The following is a 27,632-nucleotide window of genomic DNA, read 5'->3' as shown; positions in this document are numbered from 1 at the left end:
ACTCGAATGTAGGAAAACATACCACCTTTAAATTGCCTACTCAAATAATGTTATTCATGTCAGAACAGAAAGAAATCAAATACATTAAGTAGACTTCTAAAACTTTGTCACATTTGTCTGGGCAAAAAAAGTTCTGGCAAAATACACTGCAACACTATATGTCCTGAAGATCTTGCCAGTTGAAGTTGGCCTAACCACAGAAATGAAGCAGTGACATGAAAACCAACATATATAAATTCCATTGGACCTAATCAAGATAGATATGTAAACACCATTCAATGTATCAGAATACTTTTGAGAACACCAAGTTTGTGCATCTTTTGGCTAATCCATCAATACCCTACATACTTTACCAAGTAGAAAATATGATTCTGGGGTAAAAAGAATGCCAACATGACCCACATCATCAAGGAAGAGGAAATAGATACTTTATACCAAGTAGAAACTATGATTATGGGGTAAAAAGAATACCAACATGACCCACATCAGGAGGAAAAAAATGAAAAGAGAAAAAGCTAAACAAGTAGCCTCACGAGTAGGACATGAATCAGATGCATAGCCTATTATCAAAGATAAGCACATATCCTTTTCCTCCCAAATTGGGTGTTCCATTAGTAAGGCAAACCACACGTGGGCACAAGATTCTCGTAGTGGGCAAGGTCATGAACGTGCAAAATGTACACAGATTGTACCCTCACAAAATACGTGGAGATTCTAAGAATTGAACATGTTATCTCTAAGTTGCACCTCTACAACTCTATCACTGGGTAACATGTTTCATTAGTGCATACTAAATATTCAAATGCCAACACTCCTCGACCACGAATCATATGCATAGCTAATAACTAAAGATAGGCACATATCCTCCCTCCAACGTATATTACACTCTCAAGGTAATTATATCCAAAGCATCCACACACCATAAAAAGTCAAAGGAACACCAGCTGCAGTTACACCACAGACAAACAGAAAATCAAATATGGCACACCTGCAGCCATGTACCAGCCTGCAAGCATGTTTAAGAGAAATGAAAAACATCATCACCCATCCACAGCAGGTTGAAAAAGGCATTTTCGAGGGAGAAATAGTGATCATCCAAAGTCCCAAAGAATCAGGGCCTGGAAAATCAGCATCTGTTCAGATTTATAGTAGCACCAAAGTTGAACCAAGTAAGTACTTTCGACAGAAAATAAATGGTAACACAAATGCCTAACATCTTCTCTTCATTGGATAAACAGCAAAAGATTATCAATTATCATGTGTTTTTTTTCCCATGAGGAACGAAAGGCTTCCCAGTTTGCGTAGTCCTACCCCTTCAGCTCCCTTAGTGAAACTAATATATCTCCTTATACAACAAGGCATAAGGCTAGGATTTTCACAAGGCCAAACCCATAATATGTGCTCAGCGGTAGACTTGTAGGGGTGCAATATAGAGGTTAAGTTCAATTCCTGAAAAATAGTCTAAAAGCATCTAGGTAGTAAACTCACCTCAAGATGAGTGCTCTCCTATTTCGACTTCCCCTCTAGTAACACAGCCAAGACAGCAATGGCTTTACATTTTATATATTTATAAATTTCATGAGTATAATTATTTCGATTGCCAGTCATCTATTTGATCAGACGAGACTACAGTAGAACATATCACGTAAATTTTTCCTTCCTATTGCATCTTACAGATACTGGCATAGGAAAGTTGAGCAGAAAGGCATACCTCAAACATGGAAAAAGCAGCAAACATGACAGCATGAAAATCACAAAATACAAGATCGCATTCCATGTCGACCAAGATTTTGGAATTCCAGGAGCCCTTCTCATTACAAACCAACATAAGCACAAGTTCTTCCTAAAATCTGCTAGTCTGGAAGTTTTTGACAATCAGACCATCCATTTTGACTGCAGGTCTTGGGTGTACCCATTTAAACAGACAAAAGCAGATCGTATTTTCTTCTCGAACACGGTAAGTTACAAAACATACTTTCCTTAAATTTTTACTTTGATATGCAATGAGACACAATTTTGCTGCCATAGAGCTACCTTCCGAGCAAAACACCTAGTGCCTTGGTTGAGTTGAGGGAGAAAGAACTCAAAAGCTTGAGGGGAGATGGAACTGGAGAGCGAAAGGAATGGGATCGAATCTATGATTATGACTATTACAATGACCTTGGCAATCCTGATAAAGGAATAGGATACATAAGACCAGTCCTGGGTGGAACTGAATCACATCCATATCCTCGTAGGGGACGGACTGGTCGCCCTCCTTGCAAACAAGGTACCTACGTTTTCTCATTTCATATTTTTCAGATAAGATGAAATCTCAATCCTTGCTATATTGTCTTTCCTATTACGGTCCATCCAAGTTTCAAGGTGGTAATACAAAGCAATATCTACCAACTCATTTTCTCACAATCACTTCCATGCAGATTCTTCAACAGAGAGCCAGCCAGAAACCATCAATTTCGATATATATGTCCCTCCAGACGAGAGATTCAGCCCCAAGAAACTATCAGAGTTCATATCAAATTCAATCCAATCGACTGTACACTTCCTTATTCCTGAGGCAAAAGCACTAGAACAAAATTCTAGCAGTTTTGAATCATTTGATGAGATACTGGGATTATTTTCTAGCAACAGAAACCAAACAGTGGAGGGGTGGATGAAAGAGAAATTAAAGAAACTGGTACCAGATGAACTTTTCAGAGAAATTGTGCATGCAAGCGAAAAAAAACCCATGGAATTCCCATTGCCTCAAATTCTGGCAGGTGATGAAGAATACAATCTGCCTTAACCTCCTTTTCTTTTCTTTTTTTGGAGAGACGAGTTAAATTAAAACAACACTCAATAGGGTTATCTCTATAACGTAGCACTTCTAACTGATATGTTTTAATTCCGTGTCATTACACTTTTGCCCCCTCAATTCTTCAGAGAACGAATTTGCATGGAAGGAGGACGAAGAGTTTGGGCACCAACTGCTTGCTGGAGTCAATCCAACAAGAATACGATGCATGGAGGTATCTCTTCCCACCATGGATACTAACCTGCCCAAATCATGAGCTATCCTTGCATGCTAAGAAACAAAGTACAGAGTTAACACTATTTCTTAACAAGAAAACTAATAATCTAGTATGGCTACAACACCATAAATCTCCGTACATTTTCCATGTGATTGAAACTCACACCAAGTAAAACTTCAAGTAAAAGAACTATGACATTAGAATGTTTTTTGAATTATATGGCAATAGAATGCTAGTAAGAAGAATTTCAGAAATGCTTCAATAGGTATTCATATACAGAATAGCTTATTCAACTGATGTTATATTTCTTATTCCTACTGGCTACATATAACATTCTATAGTACAATCACTTACCTTCATGGTAATGTTGAACTTAAGTCAGTCACACAATTTCACAAACTAAATGTTGCAATCCTGCCACTTGCAGAAATTCCCACCACAAAGCAAAAATGGAGTCATGAGTTCAGTAAGGCAATCAGACATAGAGCACAACCTTGATGGCATGACCCTTAAGGAGGTAATCACATCATTGACCATCTAAGTTTCATAAAATATAGCACACTGTGTAAAGCATGGTGAGTATAATCATAAGTGCATTGAGCAGGAGAAAGAGGGACCAGGAAAAAAAAGGATTTTCAAATATCTAGGTCAATAATTTAGAATGAAAATGAGATTAAGGAGGACATTACCCACAAGATTGCTGGTTAGTTGAAGTGGAAAAGCGCATCTGTGGGCTTGTGCGACCAAAGGAAACACCAACAGCAAAATCTTTAGGTATGTTATATGCCTATGAAAGATATACAGTGTGAAATATTGGGCTGCTAAGAGACAAAATGTCCAATAGATGAGTGTGGCATAAATGTAAATGTTGTGTTGCATGGTGGAAGCAAAGAGGGACAAGTTAAGGAACAAGGCTTCTTGATCTAGGATATCGGTAGCTTCAATTGAAGCTAAGATGATAGAAAATTGTCTAAGATCGTTCTGGCAAGTAAAACTTAGACATTTTGGTGCTCTGGTGTGAAAAGTTGGGAAACTTCAAATAGGAGAAACAAAAAAGCGAAGAGAGAGGCCAAAATGATATGGATAGAAATAATAGAAAAGGACATGTAAGATCATGAGAGCATGGTTTTAGACTGGTGCAAATGACAAAGGAGAATTCACGTAGAGGATTCCAAACTAATTTCTCTAACAGATTTATGCAACTGACCTTATAAAACTTTCGAACTAAGACTTTGATGATGGTGATGATAAGGTCAAAGCAATATATAATGCTTCTGCTACCCCTGTTGGTAGGTAGCTTAGATGTCTACACAACTTTAGTCCTACCCTCCCAGCATCACACAAGGCTACTTTTATAGTTGGAACCATCAACACCTGCACTGCAATTTGGATTTCATACACGAAATCAAAATAAAACTTAGCAAATATTTACACCAACTGTCCACTAGTTTTCGAAGATCTGATTATATAATTGAAATCTATATACTTCCACAGTAATTTTTTTTATTTCCCTTTTAACTGAAAATATATCACAGGTAATGAACCAATGGAGGTTATTCATCTTGGATCACCATGACTATCTCATGCCTTTTATTAGCAGAATAAACTCAAAGGGTGTTTGTGCTTATGCATCACGGACATTTTTCTTTCTAAGAAATGACGCCTCTCTAAAGCCACTAGCAATAGAATTAAGCTTGCCTGGCTCCCCAAACACCACTGAGAACATCAGTACTAGGGTGTTTCTTCCAGCAAGTTCGGGCACTGAAGCAGCATTGTGGCAGCTAGCTAAAGCTCATGTTGCAGCTAATGACTCAGTTTACCATCAACTGATAAGCCACTGGTGAGTCAAATCAATTTTCATACAATTCCTTGCTAAGATTTCCATAGCAACAGTAAAATTTCTTAGGGCTGTAACATTTTCACGGAACATATATGTCTCTCTATTCAACAATGGCCAATCCTTTTGTATTCCCTAAGTCTAATATCTGCATTTTCTAGGTTGCATACTCATGCAGTAGTCGAGCCATTCATTATTGCCACCAGAAGGCAATTGAGTGCTATGCACCCAATCCACCGGCTATTAGATCCTCATTTCAAAGACACTATGCACATAAATGCATTGGCTCGTACTATCCTCATAAAATCTGGAGGAATTTTTGAGAAAACATTATTTTCTGGTGAAATCTCTATGGAGTTGTCTTCTGAGCTCTACAAGGAGTGGAGATTTGATGAACAAGCTCTGCCAGCTGATCTTCTGAAAAGGTATCTCATTCCCGCTTATCCATACTTTAGAAAGTTGACATGTCTTTATTTCGTTTCAGGATAAAAAATAATGGAGATGGAAGTAATGCAGTCCCATAAACCATCCATGCTAAATAAAAATGAAGATGTAGACATTGAATAAACCATAAAATAATTTTGATCAACAATAAACTAAAATAAAAGAAATATTTCCAGCAAACTACTGTATCTCGTGTAAAATCTTATATGATCTCATGTTTTACTGGACAAATCTAAGCATTTTCAGGACATGCTTGGGAAATGCATAGATGTGCTTTGTAATATAGAGAATGTGTATCACATTGATGGACAAAACAAAAAAAAAAAGCATGCATGCAGCATTTATGCTAAGTGAATAGAGGAAGAAAAATAACTCTTAAAAGACACTCCAATAATAGTTGGTCCACATGACATGAACATTTTATACTAAAATATGTTTCCATACTAATGGAACTAACATTTCAGGCGTATGGCCTTCAAAGATCCAAGCAATCCAACAGGGGCCCAGATTATCTTCCAAGACTACCCATATGGTTTAGATGGCATTGAAATATGGCAGGCCATTAAGACATGGGTCACCGATTTTTGCTCAATTTTTTACAAAGACGAAGATTCTGTGAGGAATGATCTAGAAATCCAAGCCTGGTGGTCAGAAATTCGAAACAAGGGACATGGAGATAAGTGCAATGAGAACTGGTGGTGTGAAATGACAACTCTGGAGAATCTCATAGAGGCTCTAACAACCATTATATGGATTGCATCAGCTCTTCATGCCTCTGTGAATTTTGGGCAATATGCACATTCTGGCTACCCTCCAAATCGTCCTTCACTGTGTCGAAAATTCATTCCAATGGAAGGGACAAAAGAATTCGCAGAGTTCCTAAGGGATCCAGAAAAGTACTATTTTGAAATGTTGCCCCAAAGATTTGAGATGACCCTTGGTATAGTACTAGCAGAGGTTCTATCAAGGCACACATCTGATGAAGAGTATCTTGGCCAGAGGCCATCATCCGAGTGGACAGACAATAAAGAAGTCCAGGAAAAATTCCAGAACTTCAACGCAAATCTCCAAGAGATAGAGAAGAAAATCCGTGAGACCAATAGAAGTCAACAACTTAGGAACAGGTGGGGTCCAGCCAAAATTCCATACAAATTTCTTTACCCAGATACATCTGATGTTAGATCTAAGGGAGGCCTCACAGGGCAAGGGATACCCAACAGCATATCAACTTAGCGTAAAATCATTGTAATGCCGACTGTATATTCAAGACAAAATCTATGATGTAGTATATGTCTAAACAAACTTTTCCTCTTTACAAATGATCTCCATTACTGAAACTTAATCATACTACAATATCCCCGACATGTTTTACAACCTTTGCATCAAATGGCACAACTTACATCCAATACTCAGCATATTACATAGTGCATATCCAATTTACAAATATTCCATTTAAATTGGATGTCAACTTTTCTTTTTCTAACAGTTACAGGCAGCTGCCACTGACACCCAAAAAAAGGAAGACCGATCAAGATAAAAAGCACGCAGTTGCTGTAAGATCACATGGTATAGCAATCAATCATGAAAGCTTTATTTAATCTAAACCCTTATCACTTTCAGCCTGAGTAATCATGTTCCAGTTCCAGCAAATGTCATTATATTAGAAATAATCCACATAATATCATACATAAAGACTGTAAGCGCAAAAAAATATGTTCAAGTCTAACAATATTATAGTTGAGGTACTGAGGCACATATGGGCAAGTATAAGTATTGAATGCATATGGCAGATAGACAGCAATAAAAGAAAACAAATAAAACACATATCACAGCAGAAGTTAAAGGAAAATAACATACCATTTTGTGAAAACTGCAGTTGCAGGCAAGAAAAGCTTCCTCAATTCTTTAACCTTAAGAATTCACCAAAAATATTCTATAAACAAAAGGCTATCAAATCCCGATCGCCATGGTATGAATGCTGCACAGTTTCCAGTGCATATAGTATCAACAAGATCATCCTTGAACCACAAATGGTGCATAATCAACATTTCCAGTTTGCCCAACACCATGTTCGCAACCGTTTCAATGGTCCCCAAAGCCTGAAAAGTGGAGAAAAAAGGCACAAACGTATAACTTGAATAATAATGGAAACTCACCAACTGTGACTAATCTCTAGCATGTCCTTGGCTCAGTTGCACAGTTATTATGACAAGATGGACAAGAATAGCAATCTATATGCCTACCTATACTTGGAAACCAACACCTATACTTTATCAGAAAAGAGAATGAATGGTACCATTGAGAGTCCGCAACCTTCATTGTCCAGTAGCAATGTGTATATTTGACAAACCAAGCACACCACAGAGGCCCAATCATAGGCTTCCCATCAGGCACTGAGAAAAGTAAAATATTACGTCATTATTCTTATGACACATGAATATGCAGATTTCTACAAAGAATATAATTCAAAAATCTCAATTTTCAATGACTAGAAAAACAAGATAACTTACCGTAAAGGTGTAAACCTATTCTCACTTTTCTTCTCAAAGTGAAATCTGAAACTTCTTTCAATTGAGGAAACTGGAAAGAACCCTGCAGCCCACTTCCATATATATCCAATAATAGAATCATCCACCTTAGTGCTGAACCCAGCGAATTGGAGACTACTCCTTGGAAATGACAGGAAACAAGGAAGCATACAGAGAGGAAAACAAGCAAGCAACCAAACTCCCAAAGTGACCCAGCATATGTGTTGGTTTTAAATATACCCATTCAGAATAGCTTACCCAACCATAGCCTTATAATTTAGAAAAAGAGTATTAAAAGTTCTTCATTTATAAAAAGAATTTCGTTAAAAGTTTGATTGCATAAAATCATGAATCTCACAAGCTCCTTAACTATTGAAATGTATGATATAACTTCCACTATGGCCAGAAGCAACGTAATTTAAAGAGGAGAATATATAGCTTCAAACTGCTAAAAGAAAAGAATCAATTCCACTAAAGCAGAAACAACTCATTTGATAAAAAAAAGAACAGAAAAAAGAAGCAAATCATCCCATTGTCCTTGAACTAGACTCTTAAGTTATTAATGTACAAATATAGATAACAAAAATTATTTGCAAAATAAAGTAGATAAGGAATTTGGTAGAATACCAAGAACATGGATTCCCACAGTATCCATTGTGGCTGTCATTGAAACAGAAAGAGCCTGCCCATGATCAATCAATCCTTTCCCTAAAAACAGCTCGAATGTCAAACAGGAATTGAAGATATCATACGAACAATCAGATTTTATGTAGGATAAAATGCATTGAGTTGAATTTATACCTGAAATTCCAAGGCAGGACAGGACATTGATGCATTGGGTTGACACTTGACAGAATATCATGAAAGATGAGAGTGCAATGTTGAGGAATTTACCACCAAAGAAAATACAGTTAATGCTCGCACCAATACATTTCTTGTTTCAACAGCTAATTACAAGTCTTATTCGAATCTCCCAATTAACTCGCCAGTAGTTTGTATGCAAAGTCCACTTGAAATTTGCAATGATTTTCATAGAATGGGTTCTTTCTTCGATAGGTATAGAAAGGAATATTGAACTCAACCATTACGCTCATCTGAATGAGGATATCTCGTTTTTTTATTATGTTACAATAATAGAAACCAAATCTGGCGATCAAAAGTAGGGATAACCTCCATTAGTGGCACCAGAACAAGGGACGGCCTTATCGACCACCGCAACAGAAAGATCCGACCCGATAAATTGACGGGCGATCGTCAACGCAATGATACAGGCGCCGATGATCACAACGTCGAAGGTGTGAGTAGAAGCAGAGAGGGAACTCGAGCAGTAAAACTCGACAGAACTCAGGTCGGGTTCAACGAGTTGTCCGGTCCCGTGGGAAATTTGGGGCCAAAGAAGCCCGACTCAAAAGCGAAACTGCAAGACCGCAATTGACTTCTTGGACGGGAAACGATGCCTTTTTCGTATGCTTCAAGCCTTCAACATTGCGGAAGATGGAGAGATTGAAGCCATTTTCGCTGGTTCGTCTGAGTTTCACTCTGTTCGGTAACTAGAGCTGTCTGATAACGGGAGACTGAAGCTGACTGATACGATGGCTACTGGTTGATAGGCCCAGACAAATAAACTAGAAAAGGTCATTTGGTCAATTTATAGGCCCAGACAATAAACTAACTGCCTAGCCTGTGACATCCCTAAGAAATTTTTAGTATTGAGCCCCTCCGACTCGTCCTACTGGTCATGACATGTTACTATCTCCGTATTATGATGCTATTAATCCAAAGGATGGTAAGAGCATGTCCAATGGACACTTGATAACACATTTTCAAGTGTTGAAAAGTGAAATTTATGGAAAATTTAGAGTACTGGAGTTCTACAATGGAAGAAAATGAACACTTGAAAACACACTTTCTTGATAATGACACTTGAAATATGGGTTGTTGTTAAAAATGACACTTGAAATATGAAGTATGTATATAGTTGATGAATAGTGAAGAGAGATAATGAAAATGAAGAAAGAGATGATAAAAAAGAATAGAGAGGTGATGAAAAGGAAGAGAGATGATAAAAAGTAAAAAATATATGATAAAAAGTAAGAGAGAGAAAATAAAGAAGATGAGTATGAAGTGTTGAAAAGTATGAAGTGTTGATGAATAGTGTATATTATGGGATTCACTCACCCAATTAAGTTATGCCACGTATGAGAGAGTAGAAGAGAGAGAATGATTTTGAAGTGCTTGATATAGTTTTTACCACTGGACTTGCTCTAACACCTCCTGATTTATGTTATTGATTTACGAATATATATAGACTACAAATAAGAAAACATATTAATAATATTTCAAAACAATAAAAAAAAAATTAGATAATAATTTATTACAAATTGTTCTACTCGAATTTTCATATTTAGAAAAATATTACTATAGTAGTTTCAAACAACTATATTTCTATAAAACATAGAAAACAATCATTCAAAAATTGATAACTCATTCGATTGTACAAAACTATTTTGACATATTCATAGGCAAAACTAATACTAACTACAGAAATCAATACACCAAGATATACCAGACCATGCCATTCAGAGTACGACAAACCAGAGTACATCAGAACAATAACCACACAAACACAACCACATCAAGGTTTACACGATCTCTAATCCTTTACCCCTTTTCCGGCTAAATTTGCTTGGCATGGCAGCTCCAAAGTAAATAATCGTACAGCCATACCGGCCAAAAAATAATGAACAGCAAAACAAAACAAAATGGGGCCAATGATTGGCCAGTCTAGCTTTGTATCATCTATGGATTCTATGCAGAGTCAACATGACCAGCCTTCATCCAGTTCAAGCCCGTCACTTCCTAGAGCCAGAGCTTTCAAGCTGTTGGGTTTGGCAAGTTCCATGCAGGGTAAAGCCCATCCACAAATTCACACAAGTTGACTTTCTGAGGGGGAGAGTGAGCTTCCAATTTACTTGAAGTTGCTTCAGGATCTGGAAGACTGGAAGAACAATTCTATGTTCCGTCCAGCTTGAAGGTTAAAGCAACATAATGTTCATATTCCAGACATTGGCCATTTAACCTCAAAGGTTATCAAAGTCAATCATCATCTCACTCCACTGAATCTCCGACGGTTTTATTCCCGGAGCAGTCTCTGAGTCATGGCATACCAAGGCTTTTTCCAAAGAATCGGCTAAATTTGTCTCCCGTAAATGCAGACTACATGCTTTCATGTAAATCTCGTACCCAGATGCTCTTAGGCCTTCTGAAACCATCTCCCTTAATGGTTCACTGAGCTCAAAACTTTTCATGGCATCCAGGAAAGTTTCAGATAAACCAGGTTGCCAGAATACTACAATGGCAGAGCTCTTATCCACTAATCGAACATTGAATTCCTCGGAGAAAACCTCATGGGATCCTTGCAACATGCTTTTCAACATTCCTGCCGTAATCCCATTCCTAAAGCCCCACAAGAAAATCAAATCCTTGGAACTCACTTTTTTTCGGCTGTTGCTCCAAACTCTAATATCCCCATCCGTTGATTCTTGGGAGTTGGTGAAACATGCATTGAAGATGTTCGCATAACTTACAAGCTGTGAATCATTACCAAATCGAACAGCATTCAGATCAATTTTTAGTATGGAGCATAGCTTTGTGAACAATTGACAAAGCCACACAACACGAGTCCCAAGAATCTTGTCTTCTGTTGACATTACTGAAAATTTTGATATAAGATAAGCAGAGGTCAGCAATCAGAAATGACTCATAATACAACAGTCAAGCGAAGCAGAAATGTTCAAGAGAGGGAGATTTTAGCTTGTCAGATACGATTTCATACATAGCGCAATTCCTCTATTATAAAATACCACCTTTTATCTTGGATATAATGCACGAGAACAAAGACAAAAGTGTGGTTCAGTGTTCAGTGACTGTGTTGTAGGGGTGTGTTCGGGTGTGTTTGTGTGCTTTGCATAAAATACCGAGGACAGCTAACCTTGTTGGGGAACCTCCACATTAGTCGGTAAAAAAAATCGATTCCTCAGGTAGGATATAGCTGCAGGTATACTTGACACTTTTCCTAGACTTCCAATTTCTCTCATCAGATGGTTCACATCAAGCACATGGCCGAAAACTGAGCGCAGGGAAGACTTGAACTCATCCATGTTGGAAGGCAAGGGAGCAAGGAATTTTGAGTGAATAAATGTAAAATCTGCAAAAGCAACAATATATAATAAGAAAATGGATTAAAAGAAAAGACAAGTCAATCTCTCAAAGCCTAAAACATTGAGAATTTTTTCATACAGATATACACCATTAAGAGAATTGTGGGAGACAACAGGTTTCTGGGAAGCCGAAATCAAATCGATCACCTCACGAAAGCCACGAACCTTCTTGGTTTGTTCCTCTTCAAGATCTCGAAGCTCACTCTGCAACCAAAACACGATTTAGATCAATGAGATGCAGCTTGAGCATGGAAATCCCCAGGGATTGAAGTTAACTCACTACCTCCAGAAGGTCCTTGTCCTCTTTTGAGATCGTCAAGACAACACGAACTGCCTGGGTCCCTCCACCCTTTGCCGGGATTATTAAAGGAACAAGTTCATCAAAAAATCCTTGCAACATCTACAGCCAATAAATACAAGTTAAAAGGGATTTATAGCAAAAATCCAATTTCTTTAAATAGGAGATAACATAGATAATGCTGTTTTTCAGATTAACCCAGATTGAAGAATCCGAAGCTTCTAGATTAACCTACCTACCTCTAACACAAGTTGCACTTGACGTTCACTGCAAACATCAATAGTCATAGATGGCCTTGATCCATAATTTTCGCTTCCCAACAAGAGTTTTCTCATGGAAATCAAGAGGACATCTAAAATGAAAAGCAAATAAATTAAAAGTTGGACAGAAAATGAGAGTAAACATGGTGATTGAAGAATTAACACCTGCATATTCTTACCATCCACACTTGTACCAGAGTTTTTACAAGCATTTTTCCAATGCTTAACACGTGATTTTATCCTTTCAATGAAAACTGAATCGGCAACAGAGGGAGTTGATGTAGATTCTATCACATGACTTGCACGTTGAGGATTCCCAGTCCTAACTTTTGCTGCAGTCTCCTGAGCTCTAGATAAGTATGATATGCCTATCAAAAAGAAAATGCAGCCCATTTTCAATTTTTAGGGGATTTCCCACGGCATGAGATGTGAAGTTGGAAGAACCCCATGCATCAGTTGTTTATAATATGGACTTCAATTGATCCACAGAGACATTCCTCATTCATTCAAAAGAGCATTAATACATAAGACGAAAACCCCAAAATTGCAAATAGTATCCTCAAAAGTTAGCATCCTCTAATGCACTACAGTAAAATAAAACTCACCATCATATATGCAGGTATTAAAATCAAGACCTTCTCGAGCCATGGACATCAAATGAGATGTTTGACAAGAAAAGCTATAAGATGGCATCCCTGTCCTCAGTTCGTCCCTAGGGAACAAATGGAAATTATATCTGCACCATATGCAAATGAATGATGATTTATACACCCATTGCCACATTCAAAAATAGCTTAATAGAAAAATAAGACATCTTTGTTGCCTATCAATGCATTAGGTACAGCATCATAAGCGCCAGTTGGTCACTTAGCTTCATCGCTAGACATGGCCTCACTCACAGGGCGCAAAATAAATATAAAACATTTAACAAACACACTATTAACCAAAAAGAAATGAACAAGAGACTTGGAAACTCACGGGTGGGCGATGAGTTTATCGGCCCTAATGGAAAACGGGCACACAGCGAACTGAAGAATCTGGAAGCGCTCGGCGGCGTACTTGGCCTTAAAATAGGCGGTTTCTGGCGCGTCGAAAGGGGAAACCCGGTGCCACGGGGCAGAAAAGGACCCAGTCTTCCGCAACGACACAGCCACGAAATCAGAGCTGGAGATGTGGTTCTTTAACTCCTCTACAGAGTCCGAGAAATTGGACTTCGTCACCTGCTTTATGGCCCATTTCTGGCTGCGAATTCGATTGTTATTGCAGTTTCGGTGGTTGTGAGGGTTTTTTGAGGCGGTGGTGGAGAGAAGGCGTCGTTGAAGCAGGGGACGCAGCGACACCATTTTTCTTGCACCACTATCCTTCTGCAGCTGCAACAAAAGATGCGCTGCCGCTTTTCTTTTTAATGGATATGGGCCTTGCTACTATACGGGCTGGGACCTGTATTATGGGCTTCAACCTTGAATGATCTGACATCTGTCGAATCTTTTAGTTACTTATATTTTAATTTTAACTTGTTTATTTTGTTCTATTTTTTCCCTGTATAAAACAAGCAACTTGTGAAAGGGTGCCGGAGTTTATTACAGCAGGTCCCGTTGTAATGTTCTTTATGGGTAACAAAAAAATTTATTTTTATTTTTAAAAATCATAAATATATAGTATTCTTTATAATGAACCTAACGATATATTTTTTATTCGAAACAAAATCAAATTCGTCGTGATCAAATCGTCGATCGAATATATATTTTGAGTTTATATCGGACGGTCTAGAATTGTCATGTCTTTTTCATGTTGAATTTGATTTTTTATTTCGAACAAAAAATATATCATTGAATTTGTTACGATGAGATTACAATAGGACCCACCACTCCTTGTGAAATCTATATTACTTAAAAAGGAGAATCCTTAAGACAAGTTTAATTAATGAGATGACAAGTTTATTGAACCCACGGCCTCAACAAACTATCAGCCTAATAGGCCCATGAGCTAAACAACTATTATAGAGGGCTCCCTAGAGCACTCCATGCTGAGCCTCCTATGGAGGCGCTCCGGACTCCCCATAGCACTCCCTCTCTCTCGCTCATTATGACGGTCATGGTGAACTCTTTCCACTCTATCATACGGTCTCTCTTGTTCTCCTCCTATCTACGTCACTGACTTAACTGTTAGAGGTTCATTAGATGACATCCTCTAGTGTCAAGAGTTTTCACGACCGTCACCTTTTCTCTATTTTGTTTTTTTCAAATTTTAGGTGGCCCCATCAACACATCATCAAACGTAAATTCGACCTATGATACACCGATACAACACGCTTGGTAAAAAAGAGGCATGGTTGGTAAAAAAGAGACATCCTTGGTAAAAAAGAGTCTATAATTCATTATTGGAAATAATTGTGTTTTATTTATGTGAAGACAAAATCATAATCATGCTCCCTCTCATCCTTCACATGCTATGTTCTCTCTTTCTCTCTCCACCTGTCACTTGCCAGTCGCCACTCGCCACTTCACACTTGTTTAATTGTTTTTTTAATCTTCATTATTACGACTTATGAATATTATTTATTGACTTTTTTAAGGGAATTACTGTTACTATTTTTATTTTATTTTATTTATTTTTCCTGTTTGGTTGCAGTGGATGGATGCCGAATCCGTGTTTGGATTCATGTGAAAGCATTGTTTGCTCCTTTTAGTTACCACTTACCAGCTTTTTCCAGTTTTTAGCCAGTCAAGTGGTTGCCAAACGTACCCTTTCTGCCTCTTTAAATCACGCTTATCTCATGCACACTAGTCAAGATACTGGGATAAAGTAAGAATATCAGCTGTATCCCTATCACAGCAGTTGGTATTTAAGCTGTCATAATTGTTGAGTCGGACGTATAAGATTCAAATGAATTTAAAATTTATGGATTATACATAATGCACATGAAATTTTGTGCGTATAAATTAGAAACTGGAATAATTGGAATACCAGTTATCAGGATCCCTATCATAATTGTTTCTCTAACGAAAATGATAAAGATCCAGCAGTTGGTATTTCAATTGTTCTATCTATTGAGTTAAACACACGTGATTCAAGTGAATTCGTAGGCTCAATATTAAACACCATGAAATCTCATGCGTACAACTTAGTGATAAATGACATATCGACTATTGGGATTCCTATCCCACTCTCACTTCAAGCGCGTAGCTAGACATTCCTCTTCACAGCCGAAATAGTGAAATACTACTTCCTTTCTATTGGTTGTAATTTTGCAGAGAAAGAGACAGACTGTGGTTAGATAGGATTGGGCCGCCTAAGATGGACCCTACACGGCCCACTATCATCACCAATAATTGATGAGTCTCCTAATCCTCTCTGTATTCTACCTGGCACCACTGTCTCCTTACTTCTTCTTCTCCTCCTCCATTTTTCTTGAATCGAGCAGATCCTTAAACCCTAGAGCCGTACCTGTAAATAACACAACACCATTCAGTTCTCTCTATCGTATCCATTTCATCATCATCTATGCTTTGACACCAATTAAAAAGGAAAGAATGGTGCCTGTAATTCTTTTGATTTCATTAATTTTTTCTCTTACGATCAGTGCCAATTCGCAGTCGGGAGAGTCGATATATGAGGTTTTACGTGCTCATGGGCTGCCCATGGGCCTGCTACCGAAGGGAGTGAAGGAGTTTAACGTCGTTGATAAGGGGCGTTTCGAGGTGTACCTCGATCAGGCTTGTAATGCTAAGTTTGAAAGCCAGTTGCATTACGAGAGGAACGTTTCGTTCAGTCTGAGCTACGGCCAGATCGGGGCGCTATCTGGTATAACAGCGCAGGAGTTGTTCCTGTGGTTCCCGGTTAAGGGGATTCGGGTCGATATACCCAGTTCAGGTCTCATTTACTTTGATGTGGGTGTCGTATTTAAGCAGTTTTCTCTGTCCCTGTTTGAATCGCCGAGAGAATGTTTGGCAGTACCGGCTGTGGATGTTAAGGGAATTAGAGATGGCATGTTTTTGGTGGAGAAAGTGGCCAAGGTTTAGTCTTTGTTTATTATTTTGTATTCTTGATTTATGATTACTGGAAAAGCTATTGAACAACTGAGATGTAAGAGTCTCATGTTCTGTTGGATTTTGTCTTGTTCAAGTGGTAACAATAATTGGGTTGATTGGGCGTGAAACAATTGAATTACAGGGATGAGTGAGCTCGCTGTAAATTTTGTTGATTAATGAGAGTTAATGTATGATGAAATGCCTGAATTTAATCCCTGTCACTCCGCGGGATGATCTTCTATTATTCCTTTCCTTTCCTTTCTTTTCTTCTCTGTTGTTGTTGCTTTAACAGATTTTTGTGCAATGCTTTATTTGTTGTTTTACATGTTCCTGCAATAAGACTATAACTAAATTCTATTTTTATGGGCAGAGTCAATCTGGTGAGCTTCGGTTTCAACTCGATCAAGAAAGTTCTGTGAGAGATGTTCTGTAGATCATGCAAGAATAGATGTGAATTATGATTGCTCAATGCGGGTTCTTCATTTCTCCTTGTAAATGCCATCTGCTTTAATGCGTTAGTTGGTCTTATCCTTCCAATGAGTATTTTTGCTTTGAGTCTTTTCTGGTAAATAGAGCCGAGGCTGCAGACTAGTTGACCATGCTCTTGGCAATTATTGGCCAGCCATTGTATTGGATTCGAAGGAGCGACGTGAGGCAACATTATATGATTATCAACATTCCCACCCGAGGATAGGGTGAGACATGAGTATCCTGTCAAGAGATATCAGGTGATAAATATGTGAAAAGACTGTTTCGTATGTTAAAATTTATTGTATTATGTGTATAAGTATGGCTGCTCTATTGAGTTGTTTTTTTTTGGAAGTGTAAGTTTTAAATTTATGAGAGAGGCTCATACCTTCATGATAATAAAATTAAAAAATAATAAGAGCTTTTGCTTCAGTCTTTTATGTGAGTTTTATTATTGTCCCCATCATTTCCATTTACTATTATTTTGTTTGTTATATTAAATTCTTCTTTGGTTTAATTTTTTTCACAGTTTGCTTAAGTTCTATGAGTGCTATAAATTTCCAGTGATGGGTGAATAAGGCAAACAAGTGAACTAGACTATGATAGATCTTTCATTTGATTGGCATGCACCACCTTTTTAGAGACTTACATTACATTGTTATGCTCAGGTGTAACTCGATGGATTGCGTTTCTCCTGTCAGAGAATTTGATTGGAGCATATTGAGTAATATTGATGATGATTGTAGAATTATGTTGGGATTTCTTTGACCAGAGATCCTTTTCCCAAGACAAGGTTTTTTTTAAATACTTTTTTAGGAAGAGTAGGTTAGGAGTAAAAGAGGGGATTGGCAATCAATATTTTTCCATTTGTTAGTAACCATGATTCGTAATTGCAGATTTAATTGATACTAGTGGTTTAGTCTGCATGGACAGATCCAATGTGGACTTACCTGAGGTTCCATGTTTCAAAAGAAGGGAGCAAAAAAGATTCTTAATTATTTAGGTTTCTGTGGAATCTAAAGCTTGCTTATGTATTTGTTTCACTATCAATCGTACTAAATTTCTAATTTTTTTCTACTCTGCTGTATTGCATTGGAGCATGGAGTCTGCTGATTGTTCTTAGAAGTTAAAAACTGGAAAATTTAGCATGCTTTACTGCATCTATTCATTTTATTTTGTTGACTTCACTATATTATTTTAGTTTAGAAATCCGCAGACGATTATCAACTCCTCTTCTACTTTGTAAGTAAATGAGTGCTTCCTCTGTCTTGGTCTGAATGTTGTGAATCCAAGGCGTGCAATTCTATTTCTAGCATACATGAATTTCTGGACAGCTATGTAGGCCTTTTGCATTAGATAGTGAACAGTTGTATCATGTATGTAAATGGAAGGAGTGAAGAGAATTATGCTTAATACAATTATCATTAACTTCAGGATGGTTGGGAAGGTTTAGGCAGTGAACTCATTGTTTTGAGTTAATTTTGTGGAATAATTTTAATTAACAAATATCAAGTACAGATAGGTGTAGGTTGTCGTTGTGGACCGCTTAACTTGTTGAGGAGTGTTTCCAAAATGTTGCTCTGTCTATCTAGACACTATTTTTGGCTTTTATGTGCATTATTTGCATCCTGGAATTACAGATTATCTCAATAGAGTATGCAGAACAGAATGTGTTGAATAGGAAATTTTCCTTTTTGGCTTGTCCCAACTCCCATGTGTAGTCTGTGAGATGTTAATTCAGTTTCTTCAGTGATGCCCATCACGCAACTCCAATTGTCCTACCTTGTTGGCATGAATTTTTTTTTGGTGTTGGCAAGTTTCCTTTTTCCCCCAAACACCCCATCTTGTATCGAATGGTAGGCACTATGTTTGTCGATTAGTATGCGTGTGGAGCTGTTTCATCTTGTTGGGAAGGCACTGTTACATTTGAGACGGGTAAGTATACTAGGCTAAACATGCTTACGGCGTTATAATCTTGTCTGTCATAGGTGCAGAACAAAAAAGCTAGCATTTGGCCACCATTTGTGATGTGGTGTGAACCTGTTCATTTGGTTTTGCATTAGAAGTGATAAGGGGTCAAATGATAGTTGATTCAAAAAGTTATTTTTGCTGGAACTACCGCAGTGAAGTTATATTATAGGTGCATATCTGGTCCTCAGTTTTGTCAACTGAAGCCATTGATGATCAACCGGAGCCTCGGAGCGAGGTTCAGATATGTTTTCTACAGACTTTGAAGCATCTGTAAGCGTATCAACTTGCTAACTGTCTTGACATTGAAGGCATTAAGATGTTTTTTTGATTCTTTGAAGTATTCTTAATGGGGACCAGACCAGATGCCCAGATTCGAAGTCAATATGCTAGCTTGTAAGACATTAGCTTACAACTTACAACTTACAACTGGGCTTCCAAGTTCTTGGCAGACAAATTGAATGTTCTTCAATTTATGATTCTCTTTTTGAACATCAACTAGTTCATCTACCCAGCAAACTAATTTTGTACATATATATATATATATACAATTCTCCGACTTCTGGAAGAATTCGGGCCAGTTGAGAGGGCACTAGAGATTGGCCGTTCTGGAAGAAGAGTTTAGAAATGGTATGCAACTTGAAATTGAAATTTGTTACATGGTTATATTTTCGGAGATTGAAGATGGGTGTCTAAATAACCCATAGAATTATTTTTTTGGTGATAGGCAGTTGGGGAATAATCTCTTTGCTTCGTATTGAAATCGAACATTATGCACACATATGTAAAACCTAGTCGATTGTCAATCGAGTCATCTCTTATTGGTGGAATAATTTCTCTTGAGTTAAATTGACTCGAAAAGTCTTAAATTCAATTTATTCTAAAAGCAGTACCATAATGGCCACATGTTGGGGGTTTTGACCTAATTTATTCTCTTGTCAGGTGGAAATTTTCTATACGCACGAGCATGATAGTTTAAGTTTAGGTCCATATTAGATGTTCAAAGGGCATTAGGAGCAATATCATTGTGGCCACGTACTCGGTTTTTACCCGACTTATCATGTTATGTGAGAAATTTTTGTACGCACGGGGCTGACGGTTCAAGTTTAAATCCATATCGGATGTTCAAAAGTCACTAGGAGTAATACCATTGTGGTCATATGTTGAGTTTTGACCCAATTTACTTACTATGTCATCAAGTGAAAAATTTATGTGTGCACGGGTCGGATTCGAGTTTAGTTCCGTATCAAATGTCCAAAAGATAAACTTATACGTTGTTTATGTTTGAGAGATGATAGAGAGAGTAATGAGACAAGGACTAAAGTGAACGAGCTTGTTTTTCCAAGTGGAAAGAAGGAAGAAACACGCGGCTGTTGGATGGAGAGGTTGTTACAATGCATGTACATGCAGAGGTTCATCATCAAACCATCTGTTATGCACGGTGAGAAATCCAAAGTATCTTAACGCTTAAACCACTTCAGTTCACCAGACTCCTCCTCCACCTCCCCATATTTCGTCATATTTACAGATCAGCCCATGTATTTCATCTTCTATTATCTCCTGGCCCTGTATTTTTACTCATCGTCAAATTTCTTTCCTAGTTGACTGACTTTGGAACCCCCTAGAATTGGAGATTTGGAGTTAATAAAGCCCTTGAAGGCAATGACTTGCAATAGCATGAATCGAAACCCTCTTGGAGTAATTTTTCAGTAGTACATGTATCGTGGGCTTGTCCTGATTGTGGGGCTTAACCGCATCGTGGGACTTGTCCTGATTGTGGGGGTTTCGACTCATTCTTAACTGTTATCAGGTAACGTGTGTTGGTTTGACGGTTCAAGTTTAAATCTACTCAACTGTTTGAATGACATATTGGGTCAGGTCGCTTTCAATTTTAAAAAAATAGGCACCACATGTTCGTGTATGTATACGGATGATATCTAATACTCGGTATTTATTGGACGATATGCAATGATTAGTGAAATCTCTACATATTTCAAAGCAATCAATGCTTAATCTGACTATGATTCCACTTTAATGTCTATTTTCATTTTCAAAATCTTATAATAAACTCAAATAATACAAATGAATTTATTTGCTCATCCATAATCCGTGACACTGAACCCACTCATATTATCAGAGTTTTCATCTTAAATGTTTGTTATTTGTTACCCGAGTTTATGAGAAATGAATGGAAGTTCACTATATGTATTTGTTTTCGTTGATCATTTTTATCTATAATCATATTTTCATCAACTCTCATTGAATATATATTGTTTCTTACCACTTCAAGTTACATATTATTAGATTTTCATATTCGCTTTATACTCTTTCCTATTCAAATTATCTCAATTATTCTTACTGTCGCACCACTATATATAATACATTGTACATATCCTTATTATCTTAAATGATTTTCTCTCAATTTATCTTAATGTTACTATGATTCTAAGTTTGATTTCCATTAGGAGCAACAAATTTGTGGTCACGCGCTCGATTTTGACCCAATTTATCATGTCTTTAGGTGAAAAATTTCTACGCGCATGGGCATGATTGTCTGAGTTTAAGCTCATATCGAATGTTTAAAGGACAAACTTGTATAGTATCGTTTTCAATACCAAAAAAAAATTAATGTTACTACTACTTTTCATGTAAAAACTAGAACTTAAAGGGTTGCATTGCAAAATTAAAAAGCAAGAGCAAATATTAACCGTACATACGCCACTCGTCAGTTTATCACCTCATGGAGGATGCAACCAGATGCACCTAAACCTCTCCTCTGCTCTCCGTTCTAAACAATAAAATCCACTCTTATCTCATCCCTCCCCTCCACACACTCCCCCATCCTCCCCCCACCCGCCGGTGACATCTACTCACCGGCGGCGGAATCTATACTTTCAATTCTAAATGGCCTCGGTGTCCTTCCACTCTCTCTCACCCGCTACCTCTGCAATCTTCTCCACAGTCGCAACAATACCGAAGCTTGCAATCTCCACTTCTTTCAGCCCCAAAACGAACTCAATTTCGTTATCTTCTCCTTCATTCGCTTGTTGTTCAATTTCTAAGAGCGGGAAAAACGGTGGTTTATCCGCATTCGCGTGCTCGACGTCTCCGTTTATAGGCAGAGTGGGGTTGCAGAGAAGAGAAGGGAACGTTTCGTTACTCTCTTTCGGGTTAAACACTAATGGCGCTACCGATGTTGCAAAGAAAGATTCCTCTCAGGTCCTATCCGCACTGCTCCCTTTCGTTGTCGCTGCTACTGCAGTTGCTGCTCTGGCTCAACCATCCACTTTTACTTGGTGCGTTGTTTCGTTTTCGGGATAGGGGTTTTTGCTCAATTTAGGTTTATCTGTACAGATTTGGGGTTTCAATTTGGTTTTCATTCTGATTTTGTTTTGCTGCCTTTGTGATTAATGGTGCCTCTTGTGTATTTCACGTTTTCAGCCCCTTTTTACATGTTCTTGCAGAACAGATTTTGTTATTATCACGGGATTTTTTTAAAATTTTAGTTGATTATTTATTATTCTTAAGCATTCTTTATTGAAGGGTTTTAATAGGGAAGTTTGATATCCGAGTCTGGACTGTATATTATATGTTTGATGTATGACTCAAGAGAGCTTTCCTGTCTTTTGTTTTTACCTTGAACATGCTCACAAGGTTACTGTGTGAAAAAATAAAAGGCTTTGAGCTTTGTACTTATGCAGGGTATCTAAGGACTTATATGCCCCGGCTCTTGGCGGTATCATGTTGTCTATTGGAATTAGACTTTCAATTGATGACTTCGCACTTGCATTTAGAAGGTTAGAATTGCTAGCTGTTTCCTTTCGACTGCTTGTCATTAGAGTTTAATTATGAGAGTCTGATTTCCGCTACCTTCCATCTGTTTGCAGACCTTTACCACTATCTGTTGGGTTTATAGCACAGTATGTGCTCAAACCAGTTCTTGGAGTGCTAGTTGCGAGGACATTTGGAATGTCTCGGATGTTCTATGCGGGTTTTGTCCTCACATCTTGTGTTGCAGGGGCTCAGCTTTCCAGCTATGCCAGCTTTTTAAGCAAAGGAGATGTGGCATTGAGCATTCTCCTTACCAGCTCTACCACCATTGCGTCGGTGCTTGTGACACCTATTTTGTCAGGCCTACTCATTGGTTCTGTTGTTCCTGTTGATGCCATAGCCATGTCGAAGTCAATATTGCAGGTTATAAATGTTATGTTTAGCGACATGTTGAAAATGAGTCTGTTATTTCATTCAAGCTTGTTTTAAATTAACAGTTGTTTTCCCTGGCCGAATTTGTCAGGTTGTTCTTGTTCCAGTCACTCTTGGACTTGTGCTCAATACTTATGCCAAGCAGGTTGTGACTTTTATTCAACCTGTGATGCCCTTTGTTGCCATGGTTTGTACCTCAATGTGTATTGGTAGCCCTCTTGCGATAAATCGGGGTCAAATTCTGTCCAGCGAGGGTCTCCGATTAATCTTGCCAATATTGACGTTTCATGCAGTGGCATTCGCTGTGGGATATTGGATCTCCAAGATTCCAGCTTTGAGGTAATTCAACTGTTGCAAGTCGTTTTTATCCTTTGCTACAAAAAGTGTTGATAAGTATAATTTGATGGGAGCCTTCATTCTCGCCTATGCATGTTTGGTGAACTGTGCCTTCATATGCTCATCATTCAACAGTTTGTAGTCGTCATTTTGTCGCTGTTGAAAGGAAAGTCCTTCGCACCACCCTGATCTTCTTAGAATATTAGGTTAGGTGATATAGTCAAAGTTGGTAGATGTTGATGAAAGGACCTATTTTAGAGATTCGGCACTTCAACTGCATTTGCGGAGTCAGATATTTCCCCTGTGAAAAAAATTTCACTAGTATAATTAATTTAGTGACAATGATTTAACTTATTTTGACATTTTGTTCTTTCTGAGGGCAGACCCTGGGCTAAAGTTGTTTTACTGCAACCTTAAAGATATAGGAGTTGGGTCCATATTGTTGAGTTCTTGTTTTTGAATTGGAGTGCTACTCCCCATGCTTTCTCTTTTAACCTTCGGTGCCTCTCGTTACCATGTTATTCTATAAATAATTTTGTTTCCATGAACCAATGAGTGGGAGCCTATTGTTCTATAATCTGGCATGCTTATTAGTTATGGAAAAGATTACTTATTAATTTGCGAAAGAGCTTGAATTAGATTCTTTATGTAGTCATTTGTACTTCCAAAATCTCAGTGTCATTAATGTTGTGTTTGCAGGCAAGAGGAGGAAGTTAGCAGGACAATTTCACTATGCACAGGAATGCAAAGTTCTACCTTGGCTGGGCTTCTTGCAACGCAGTTTCTTGGAAGCACTCAAGCAGTTCCACCTGCATGCTCAGTGGTTGCCATGGCTATCATGGGTCTGTTTCTTGCCTCTTTCTGGGGCAATGGATTTCGAATCAGAGACCTACCTTCCCACATCTTTCCTCAATGTGGTTCAACCGTTGAGGCTTGAAATCAGCGTTCCAGCGCATACGCTGGGACTAGATCAAGCTTCTTTAGCAGAGGTATATAGATCATCAGCAAAAACTTTACACATGATCCTTCAAGCCAGTTATAGATTGCAGCAACCGTGCAACCATTTGTTTGCTGCAACTTGTGTAGTGTAGAAGGGCTCTTCGAAGTTTTAACCATGTGTAACGGAACGTTGATGCTGTATATATACGCAAAGGTATATAAGTTAAAAGCTTATAGTGGATAAAGATTTATGCATTTCCTTGTTTTGACAGTTCCCTGCCAATCATGGTGAAGCCTCTGTTAGTGTTATCAAACAATGTCTGGACGGGTATTGTAGCTGGTCTGGTCAGCTAGTTTCTGGAGATAAATAGGCTATTTCTTTAGCAAGAACAGTCATTCTAATATGCACAAAGCTATCCATAGTGTTCTCAACTTCATAATGTCTCTTCCCCAAAGGCTGCATACTTGCGTCTACTGTTTTCAGATTTCATTGACTCAAGGTGGTGGTATCATGAACTTCAAGAGGGCTTTTGTAGTCACGTGTTAAGCTTTGACCCAAGAATCACGTTCAAAAGTGACATCACCCTTATAAATATTTCATTGTACCTTGTGGTCATGTGATGAATTTTGAGTTACCTTAGCCCCTGGCCATGCTATTCAATGATATTGGAAAAATTACAGCGTAACGTAACAACCAGTATTGAAAGTAGGTCGCCTTGGAGGGGGAAGCCTTTCAATAGGAGCCCTACTCCCCTCTTTGGGATTTCATCACTTCAATTCAAGCGCAAATCCATTTCCCATTTGTTTCTAATTAGTCACCGGGTGGAGCGAACCTTTGGTACTTCAGTAGGGCGAATTGTTTGATAGTGACTACTTCTTTCATTTGGTAGGGCGACGAAAGGCCACTTCTATCTTAGAAAGAGCCCCTTATGGTCACGTGATGAGTGTTGACCCAAGAATCACGTTCAAAAGCTTTTTCGTTTGGTAGGGCGACAAAAGGCTACTTCCATCCAGGAAAGAGTACATTGTGGTCACGCAATGAGTTTTGAGCCAAGAATTTATCTTCCAAGTTGAATGACTGGGTAGGCTTGTCTAACTAATAGAGTCCTGCTTATTTTGAAAACAATTTTCATTCAATTTGAACAAATAATTACATGATACTATTGTCCCCATAACTAAGACTATTAATTCCATCATGGAGCCACATTAAAAGATATGTGGAGTTGTGGACAATGGACTTCATTTTTTTTTTTTGAAACAAGAGAGAGTAATTCGAACCCGGGTCACCATCATGGACCCACATTAAAAGATATGTGGAGTTGTGGACAATGGACTCCATTCTTTTCTTTTTTTTAAACGAGGGAGAGGAATTTGAACCGGGTCACCAGAGTGATACATATTATTTTTACCACTTCAACTAGTGAGTCGATTCCACTTGATTCACTTTCAAAGACATGAATTTCCTAACAAAACCATACTTCTTAATCATCTATTTAGGGAATCAAAACCAAAGATCTTGTAAGTTGACAGTAAAACTTGTTAATTATCTACCAAACATCTCAAGTTCACAACAAAAAATACAGACAGAAATCAATAGGCATCTAATCAACCCTAGTTCCGAAAAAATAGTCATTGTCAGTCACGCAAAAGATCATCTTGATACAACTGGAAGTCTGGAAGATAGATAGATTGTTCCATAAACCCTAGCTCTCGTTTTATGACTCATGATCTTCTTCAACTTGTAGTAGGCTGTAGGCTAGCTATACCTTTTTGCTTTTCTGATAATCTTGTAACTCTTGTTTACAGAGAATTAAGCATGTACCTGTAAAGTACTAGTCATGAGAATAGGTACACTACTACCTCATACGCGCAGCCATATCTGGCCAGGAACAAAGTTCATGGAGCAGATGCCCATGCCCATTGAAGAATATATATATATATATATATATATGTATGTATGCATGTATGTATATTCACTCTTTCATCATACCATAGAGTGAAACATAAACAAACCCATTGAGAGAAACCAACACCAACACACACAACACAGAAGACTGTTGAGAAACAATATATACACACAGAGATGAGGAGAAGACTGTTGACTGTTGAGAGGAACTAGAGTTTGAAGTTTTTCTTGAGCTCCTTCACCCCCCACTACAAGAAATTGAGCTTTTATACTTGCGAAACTATGTCTGCTGGTTATGAAACAGCAACTAAAGATTTTATTAAAATTGCGGTCAAAATATTTGTACCAACGGTCATATAAATCACGGATAAAAGCTTTGCGACGCTTTCATAAACAATGGATATCCAACCGCGGGAATAGAATACACCTGCGATTTTTATATGTACTCCCGCGATTATAACCGTAAGTATATGTACTTAATTATTTGTTGTAGCACCTATTCCATCACGTCCACTTATATATATATAAAAATCAGTAAGAAATTTGAAATGAACATTTTCTGGCTTCATTGTACAGAAACGCGTATATATATATAATTATATATATATATATATAATTGATTGTGATAATTAGTTAGACACAAGTACAGTAGGGCATGGGATTAATGGCCAAAATTCAACTAAACAAGGGATAAGATATATTCCTGTATAGTCTCATAGCCAAAGATATGATAAAGGAATCAATAGGTTAATTGACACTTTTGAAGCAATTAATTGGATGGATGACAATCCCAAGTAAGAAGATTAATCAGAGGAAACTGGAGATGGGTTTTGGCTAATTTCCATGGATAAACAGTAAACACAAAAAGGTACAAAACTAGCTATTACCAATTAAATTTTTTGAACCCTTAATTATATATGTCTACCAACATAAACCTAATAACCCTAACCCAAAAAGCTAAAAAGAGAGAGTCATGAGTAGCTCAGATGACACTCATGTGTGTGGTATCTCATATAAATCTCGAGTTCGAGTCTCCTCACATCGCTCTTCCCTATATTCAAAAAAAAAAGAAAAAAAAAAAGAAGAACAGAACTTTTTCATAAACTAAGATTAGAGAGAGCACCATGAATGTGCATTATACTGGTTATTTCAAAAAATTTCAGTAACTTTTTATGAGAGGAAA

At 37.8% G+C, this 27,632-nt stretch overlaps 5 protein-coding genes across 12 annotated transcripts; 3 read left to right on the top strand and 2 right to left on the bottom strand.

Annotated features, from left to right (window-relative positions):
• Positions 1–9: 9 nt before the first annotated feature.
• On the bottom strand, positions 10–9,424 carry LOC120007790. Of its 6 annotated transcripts, XR_005470250.1 has the most exons (6): positions 8,622–9,424; positions 8,448–8,528; positions 7,803–7,961; positions 7,150–7,685; positions 4,219–4,385; positions 3,527–3,798 (listed from the first exon to the last, which is right to left on the bottom strand). XR_005470250.1 is itself a non-coding variant. In XM_038858245.1 (5 exons), the coding sequence occupies exons 1-5, from the start codon at positions 8,680–8,682 to the stop codon at positions 7,334–7,336; spliced, it is 456 nt and encodes a 151-aa protein (XP_038714173.1). In that variant the 5' UTR covers positions 8,683–9,424; the 3' UTR covers positions 7,057–7,333. The 6 variants fall into 6 exon arrangements, 1 of the variants encoding a protein (XP_038714173.1); XR_005470248.1 differs by lacking the exons at positions 3,527–3,798; positions 4,219–4,385 and adding an exon at positions 10–190; XR_005470247.1 differs by having other exon boundaries at positions 3,527–4,385.
• LOC120007789 (linoleate 9S-lipoxygenase A-like) lies at positions 184–6,810 on the top strand. 2 transcript variants are annotated; one of them, XM_038858243.1, is made up of 9 exons: positions 184–1,169; positions 1,677–1,957; positions 2,029–2,269; positions 2,421–2,759; positions 2,923–3,008; positions 3,439–3,528; positions 4,547–4,851; positions 5,010–5,273; positions 5,757–6,810. In XM_038858243.1, exons 1-9 carry the CDS (start codon positions 980–982, stop codon positions 6,523–6,525), a joined length of 2,565 nt encoding a protein of 854 aa, XP_038714171.1. In that variant the 5' UTR covers positions 184–979; the 3' UTR covers positions 6,526–6,810. The 2 variants fall into 2 exon arrangements, with proteins under 2 accessions (XP_038714171.1, XP_038714172.1); XM_038858244.1 differs by lacking the exon at positions 3,439–3,528.
• Positions 9,425–10,313: 889 nt separating the features above from the next.
• LOC120006789 (poly(A)-specific ribonuclease PARN-like) lies at positions 10,314–13,982 on the bottom strand. 2 transcript variants are annotated; one of them, XM_038856876.1, is made up of 8 exons: positions 13,577–13,980; positions 13,204–13,334; positions 12,778–12,966; positions 12,578–12,690; positions 12,324–12,440; positions 12,130–12,244; positions 11,812–12,027; positions 10,314–11,532 (listed from the first exon to the last, which is right to left on the bottom strand). In XM_038856876.1, the coding sequence occupies exons 1-8, from the start codon at positions 13,939–13,941 to the stop codon at positions 10,901–10,903; spliced, it is 1,878 nt and encodes a 625-aa protein (XP_038712804.1). In that variant the 5' UTR covers positions 13,942–13,980; the 3' UTR covers positions 10,314–10,900. The 2 variants fall into 2 exon arrangements, with proteins under 2 accessions (XP_038712804.1, XP_038712802.1); XM_038856874.1 differs by having other exon boundaries at positions 12,578–12,966; positions 13,577–13,982.
• Positions 13,983–15,962: 1,980 nt separating this feature from the next.
• On the top strand, positions 15,963–17,542 carry LOC120007100. Its single transcript, XM_038857282.1, has 2 exons — positions 15,963–16,614; positions 17,000–17,542. The coding sequence occupies exons 1-2, from the start codon at positions 16,132–16,134 to the stop codon at positions 17,060–17,062; spliced, it is 546 nt and encodes a 181-aa protein (XP_038713210.1). The 5' UTR covers positions 15,963–16,131; the 3' UTR covers positions 17,063–17,542.
• Positions 17,543–21,813: 4,271 nt separating this feature from the next.
• LOC120007099 (probable sodium/metabolite cotransporter BASS3, chloroplastic) lies at positions 21,814–24,814 on the top strand. Its single transcript, XM_038857281.1, has 5 exons — positions 21,814–22,361; positions 22,767–22,862; positions 22,953–23,259; positions 23,360–23,607; positions 24,304–24,814. The coding sequence occupies exons 1-5, from the start codon at positions 21,970–21,972 to the stop codon at positions 24,539–24,541; spliced, it is 1,281 nt and encodes a 426-aa protein (XP_038713209.1). The 5' UTR covers positions 21,814–21,969; the 3' UTR covers positions 24,542–24,814.
• The last annotated feature ends 2,818 nt before the right edge of the window (positions 24,815–27,632 follow it).

Source organism: Tripterygium wilfordii, chromosome 10 (assembly GCF_013401445.1).
Source record: "Tripterygium wilfordii isolate XIE 37 chromosome 10, ASM1340144v1, whole genome shotgun sequence".
NCBI lineage: Eukaryota > Viridiplantae > Streptophyta > Magnoliopsida > Celastrales > Celastraceae > Tripterygium > Tripterygium wilfordii.
The sequence above is the reverse complement of the archived record's forward strand: the minus strand, read 5'-3'. Positions and strand labels throughout refer to the sequence as shown.